The sequence below is a fragment of the Muntiacus reevesi genome, chromosome 3 (assembly GCF_963930625.1).
Source record: "Muntiacus reevesi chromosome 3, mMunRee1.1, whole genome shotgun sequence".
In the NCBI taxonomy this organism is placed as follows: Eukaryota; Metazoa; Chordata; class Mammalia; order Artiodactyla; family Cervidae; genus Muntiacus; species Muntiacus reevesi.
In genome coordinates this window covers 219122316-219129553 of record NC_089251.1, presented here as the reverse complement: position 1 = coordinate 219129553, position 7238 = coordinate 219122316, and the positions used below count along the sequence as shown (strand labels likewise).

At 32.4% G+C, this 7238-nt stretch overlaps 1 protein-coding gene across 14 annotated transcripts in view; it reads left to right on the top strand.

Moving 5' to 3' along the window:
* GTDC1 (glycosyltransferase like domain containing 1) overlaps positions 1-7238 on the top strand; it is a 473085-nt gene that overhangs the window by 404729 nt on the left and 61118 nt on the right. For all 14 annotated transcript variants that reach the window (XM_065931478.1, XM_065931476.1, XM_065931487.1 and 11 more), the window contains 2 exons: positions 1591-1661; positions 2366-2457. In XM_065931478.1, the coding sequence (XP_065787550.1) occupies positions 1591-1661; positions 2366-2457 (163 nt within the window). The remainder of the gene's footprint in view (positions 1-1590; positions 1662-2365; positions 2458-7238) is intronic.

Genomic DNA, 7238 nt, shown 5'->3' with positions numbered 1-7238 from the left:
TTTCGGGGAACAGAACACTCTAATTCAAATCCATTATTAAAAAGCAGATAACATGTGCACTTTTTGAAATGCCTGTGACTTCATTCTTTTGATTTTATGTAATTATAAGAGAATGTTCATATGTATTTGCTTTTTGATTGGCACAGCGTTTTAAAACTGAGTGTCTTCCGATAAAGTGCATATTTTCTTTTGGTTCATAAAGAATATCCCCAGTTTATGTGCTCAAAACTTTTGTGAATGTTTTATAATGCAGTCACAGTGCAGTTTATAGCTGTGCTTACGATAAGAATTTCTACACATAACCTACGTATGTAAAGAAAATAAATATTAGATGTTAGTTTGGATTTTGAAATTAATCGTTAGTAACTAGAACCTATCCTTTTCCACTGTGTTATCTTAAAACTGCTAGCAGTTCTCAAGCAGAACTTTGAACACAGTATTTTTCCAAACTTTGCAGCTCAAAGTAAATACTTTTCATTTAAACTAATTTCAGTTATAAAATAGGGAAAACATCACCCACTTAAAAACAGCTTAAATTGCATGTACTTTGTCACTGTAAATAAACAAGGTAAACATTGACATAACTTCAAACTATTCTTGGGTTGAAAAAAATCTGCAGTTCAAAATAAAATTCCGCCTTTGGTCAACATTTTGGATGCAATTCAAAGTTTCTCATAAAATAAACATATTTTAAAGAGTGTTTTGAATTTCACTGCATAATTCCTAGCCAACAGAAATTACAGTGGTATCTTTAAGGTTTATTATATGTCAGATCAATAGCCATTATGCAGGACTAACACAATCCCTGAAGAGCAATACCTTTCTTCTACTTAACCCTTACCGCTAGGACATGAAGAAAAACTTCCTATAGTTGGTCCTTAGGGAAATCCTCTCACAGAGTGAAACTTTCTTGTTTCTTTGTTTAATCATAAGAGTATTCTTTTTTGGATAAAATGGAAACTGAGCTGACTTTCCAGTCAAGAAAGCAAAATACTCATTAAGGTAATCTTAATGAGAGTTTTTCAGTAAAACAGGGAAATAGTTTTACATCCTGCCTAATAACCAACTATTTTGAAGCTTTAACTTAAAATGAAAATGACCCATCACAACAGATTGTAAATTTTTTTTCCAATGTTTTTTAAAGTGCCTCGATGATTTCTACGTCTAGAGTGTTAAAGTTAAGTATTTGCTGTTTTATTTAAACATTTTGAAAAATGAACATTCTGGGGCTTTTGCAGCATTATTAAGAAAAGCTGTCCATACTTAACCATGTTGTTACATGTGTTTATCTGCTGATTATAAAATGTGTTAAACAGTATTTTAAAAACAACAAAAAAAATGCAGAGCTGCGCTTTGATTAATTCAGTGAACAAAACATATGCTGTTGGTTCTGTTCTATGAAATTCATATATGATCAATAAAATCTTTTAAAAGAGCAACTTTGGCTTTTAGGATTGCACTGCCGACCATGTTTTTTCATCCCAGCTAACTCTGGGCTCATACTGTTAACTTAGCAAACAAAACCACTTTCTAGCTAGAATGGTAATGTCTTTTTAATATATTTTTATCCTCTTTCTAAATTTTCTCTAGGTTGGAAGCTGTGTATTGTGGGTGTTACCCGCTTTGTCCCAAAGATTTGGTTTATCCCGAAATATTTCCAGGTAGCTGCTTTAATGTACTTTTGTCTTTGTTGAAATTTACTACATGATTCATGCTAAATTAGAAAGTTTGAAAATAAACTTAGGCAGGAGCAATTGTTTATTTGGCAAGTCAACATGTTAGTGTTAAGGAAAATTTTATGTGTTTTAATACATTAGAGTAAGCTTATATTTACCATCTGTTCTTTTAAGATAACAAAAAAGCAAGTTTTCAAATAGCATTCTTCATTGTTAGCATACACATCCCATAATGATGGATTTTTATAAGCAGGTCAGCGTTGCTGCAATTGCTTACAGATTTTTTTTTTAATGATATACACAGAGAAAAATTGAGGACTGAAAGTCACACCAAATTATTTCAACAATTGACTAGTTAATAATATGCAACTGTTGTACAGAGTACATACGGCTATCGTACTTGTTCTTTGAAAAAATTCTCATCACTAAATATATCACATATGCATTGTGTTACATTAGAATAATGTATTTTAATCACCCAAAGGAGATGTCTAAACAGCACAACTACACAGTCTTATTTAGCATTAAACATCCTTGTGAGCTGAGGTAACCTTATAAAATCATGCTTAAATAATGTAAAACACAAGGCGGCACAGAGCAATATGCATTTTTAATTAGTAAAGTGACTAATATCGGGTGTGTGCTTTGAGGTTTTTGTTTCATTAAAAATGTATCTGTTTTTCCTGCAGCTGAATATCTGTATTCTACACCTGAACAGCTTTCAAAAAGGCTCCAGAATTTCTGCAAGAGACCAGATATTACAAGAAAACATCTCTATAAGGTAGTTATTGAGAAGAGATTTACGTGGTATAAATACCATATTGAAGTACAAAGAAAAATCTTAAAAAAAAAAAAAACATTTAATTAACATACTAATGTTTAAAGGAAACATGCTAGGGAGGGATATTAGTTGTTACACTAACAAGGATTAATTAAACTAGAAGCCAGTTGTATTAACCTAGGTCTTATGAAATACGTGCACTTAATGCATGGTACATGCTTTTTTTTAAATTTATTGTTTTCTAAGATGACTGTCCTTTACATTTAGCCCCAAGAGGCTTATAAAAATGAACCTGGATTAATGTAACTCATTAGTTTAAAAGGAAGTAAAAGGAAAGATTCTACAATTATACTAATGAGGATAAGCCTTTCTTCCCATCGTAATGAAATCTTCAGTCCTCAAAAATTCAGGTGAATGACATTTGTGAAATTTGGTGTTCATTTTTTAAATACTTTAAAGATGATTTTGAGAATCAAATGTTTCCTTTGTCTAGTTCAGTAAAATTACATAAAAACCCTCAGTTAGCTTAGAATTCAACTGTCGGTCTCCTCTCTGAATGACAGAGGCAAAAGGAAAAGAGTTTAAATAGCATCATCATTCAGTCCCTTCACTCGTTTTTGTTTTTTTTTTCCTTGTTTGAGTGAAGAATTTTACATTGTTGGAATAACAACAGAGAGACTGTCCTAAAAGTCCAAGTAATTGAACTGGGATAAATCTGCTTTACGAGTTGTGAAGGTGGCTCTAGGCCATGAGTAATATACCTTTTTATATTCTTTGAATGTAGCATCTTCATCTTACATAAATTTAGTATACTTTACAAGCTAGCAGTTTTATAATCCAGCATATTTTAATTTTCCTATGTTAATATATATCCTTTCTACATGAAATACAGCCCGATGCCTTTTTTCCTCTCCTTTCCCTTATCATGGCCTCAGATACATACATATTTACATAGTGATACATCAAAACATGACTTTGTTTCTGCAGGAAACAGTTAAACTTCAAGAAAAAGGGAGAGAACCAAAAATGCAATTTAACACCCAATTTCAAGCTCATTATCTTTCATTGTCTATTAACTTGGCAATGGTTCAGAAGGTAGCTCATAATAGTTTAAAATGCTGACTGAACAATTCCAGGCTTCAGCATTACTCCTTCAGTCAATACGATTGTATCGTATTCGTAGGAAGCTTCAAAGAGAAAACAGTCTTCCAAGGTTTACATCAGATTTCCTCATTTTGAAAGTTCAGTCATGGTCTTGTTTGGGTAAAATGTTAATTTAGTAGTTTCCCACATAACAGACTGTCAAAATATACAGATTATGAAATTGAAGAAATAGAATAATATGTATTAATACAAATAGGTTCATCTTCTACATATGACACAAAGCTATTTTTTAGTGAGTTTACCATCGGAATGTTTTTTTTTTCCCTTCTGGTGAATTTTTGGGCAATTTTTTTTTCAGTTTTATTGAGATATAATTGACTTACTGCACTGTGTATGTGTGAGGTGTGCTGCATAGTGATGGACATATGCTTTCAAATGATTAATGATTACCACCACAAGGTTTAGTTATCACCCATCATCTCACAGAGGTACCAAAAAAAAAAAAAAAGGGATAAAAAATGTTTTTATCTCATGGTGAGAATGGTGAAGCATTTTTAATTGTATTTCCAACATCAGAATTTATCCATTTTTAACTTTGCTTCCAGGTAGGCATTATCATTCCTGTTATTTTGGATCTGCAAATCTTTAATCATTTCAAAAGTTACTGCAACAGGTTGCTTAGAGTTACAATAAAAAATACAATCTCCAACTGAGATATTTTAATATGGCTATTGCCATAGTATAGCTCTAATTATTTCTTTTACCAAGAGCTTCTGGAAAAACTCTGAAGGAATGTCAACTTAGTGGTACACGATTAATATACCAAATTGTTCTTCCTATAGCTTAAAAAATAGCATATACCTTAAATGTTTGTTCATGTTACTATGGTGTACATATATTACTAGTCCATGCATCCTAAAATGGTCCAACTCAGTTTAAGAAATTAGTGTTTCATGCATAAGTATTTATAAGAATTTCTATATATTATTCATTTTATGTACTTTTTAACATGGATTTTTTTTCTTATAAATCTATTATACACATTGATATATATCCTCATTCATAGATCTTGATGACATTGTATCCAAAAATTAATCTCAAAAATGAATAAGTTAGCCCAGGAATTAGAAATAATCAAGAGCTTTATAATGCAGTGCCAGGACAAACTGATAAAAATCACAAGGACCACAGATCTAGTTGGGTGGTTGTAATAAGATTTAGAGCTAAAACAGAAAAGGAATGCCAGCTATAACTTTATCATCAAGATTTAATACATTACACTATTTTTTTTTTTACCTTACATTTTATAAATATTCACATTTCAGGTAACATTCGCCCTCACTAAATATCAAAGAATTATTTTCCCCAAGGCAGCTTTGTACTTTTCTTAGGCAATGGAAGAGACTTTTGTGTATATTATACAGAGAGTATTGAGGTTTTCTTTTTAAATTTATTCCATTGGACAGTGCTGTTTTGCTTTTAAAAACATATGCTTCTAAGATCTAAAAGGATAGAAAGTCACTGAATTCTTTAATTTGCTCCTTTTATATTTTTACACCTTACTCTTTTTTTCTGTTGTTAAAAGTTTACATTTTAAAATCATCTCAACTACTTATCATGTAGAGTTCACTTTAGGATAAGATTTTTCATATGGATTCACACTTAGAAATTTAATGACTAGTATAAGGCTACTAACACTTGGCTTTTTTCTCACATGAGACATTATACTTTCAATATGAGTGAGAGTTTGGGGGCTACAACTTGAAGCAGGATTTGAAACAGAATGCTAGTAACTGAAAAGCAGAAACAGAATTTGATACCTTTTTTTCTTAAAGTGACTCTCTCTGCTGCAAAACTCCATGCCCATGACTTCTCACCTGCAATGGTTTCAGACCTGAAATGTTTGAATTCCTCGTGCGCATGCAGGTGTGCTCCCTGCCTCTCTCACACAGACATTTTACTTAAGATATTTAGAGAAATGCATGCAGAAATCACATTTCTTAATTGTTTTTAAAACTTAAAACCCTGTTCTGAATTTTTTAAAAATCTAAAGCCATTTCTTAAAAAGGTTGCCACTAGGCTCAGCCATTGGACTGCAGGTTTCTTGCACTTCAAGGACACATCCCTTTCTAAGTAGGTTACACCCAGCAGCCACACACTTGCCACAGAGATAAAGCAGGTTTCACTTCGTCTGTAATAGGGAGCTCTTTTATGACTCTTGAACACAAGATTCTAGAAATAATCATAAAGTCATCAGCCAAGGATTAACTTCTAACAGTAACATAGTGCTTCCTTTTACAACCCAAGTAAGCCTCATACCGGGAAGTTATATTTTTTTTGGTCTCATTTTGACAATGGGAATTTACTTACTGAAAATTCCCAACAATTATTTGAGATCAGTACCTTATGCTTTTAGAAAGCCTTTGATCATTAGATTTTAAAATGCTTTAGAGGAAAATTTCTGTTCACCCCCTTGTTACCAGTATTGAAAATAGCACAAAAGTACAAATGGGGTAGTTGTATGAAATATATACTGCCAGGACTAACAGTAGGTTTTCATCCCCACCTGATTTTTCGTTTATTTTTATTTATAAATTGAGTGATATTCTGTGTTAAAAAAAAGAGAGATGCCATCCTTCCTTTGCTTTACAAGGGTAAACTGTAGTTTAAGTTTTTTCAGATGATAGCAGCTGATTTTTATTTTGTTCCCCTCTTCAAGTTCTTTCACATTCCAGAAACCTTTATAACCTGCTGTTATTTGGAGGAGAGGATAATTTTCAGATTTCTGCCCAAAAGTGATTCCAAAGAGTGATTAAGCTTACAGTTCAGACTCAGAGCCCAGAAAAGCCATTTGCGGTTGTCTTAATTATATCAGGTTATATCTCCCCGAACCACAGCCAAGCCACTTTAAGTTTCCTTCAAGAGACTGGTCACTTTATAGTCCCCTTTTAATTTGAGCTTATACTCTAGATGTGAATAAGGTGGTCCTCACTAGTATTAACACGCCTCCAAAGTCATTACTTTTTCCTTAAAAAATGAAAACTTAAAAGCTCATGACATTTTTAGAACTTCAAAAACCTCTCTACTGCACCAGCACAATCTTAAGGCAAATGATCCGTCTCAATCTCTCTCCCTCCCTCCCCGTTACTCTTCCCTCTCTTTCTTAACTTCTTTCCTTGATTTTGTTTGGCTTGGTTTTCCTTTGATTTATTTAAGTAAAATGCAAGCAAAAAATCTTTAGCACAATAGATATACTCAGGGTGATTAAGATCAGTTAGAGGTTTTGGCTGCTTCTCTTTCTCTGCTACTAATTTGTAGCCTGGCTCTAGGTGAACTTCTTGGCCTCTATATGATTCATCTATAAACTTGGAAGAATTCTTTTTTCCTTAATTCTTAATAGCATTTTCCCCCTGAGGTCCTGCTATAATGAAATAATGAATATAAACCCGTTTGTAAACTTGAAGTGCTTTATAAATTCCACGTAATAGTAATGGCATTTCTCTTGTGCCTTCACCACTTAAAAGTAAAACTCACATTCACAAAAAAACATGTATTAAGAGTGTTGTCTATCTTATGTTTAGAAAAGTTAAAAGTTGGATGATAAACTTGTAATAGCTGTCATCCATAACATAAACCAGGAAATTTGTGTGCAATAAAATATACCCATTTGCAAAAAA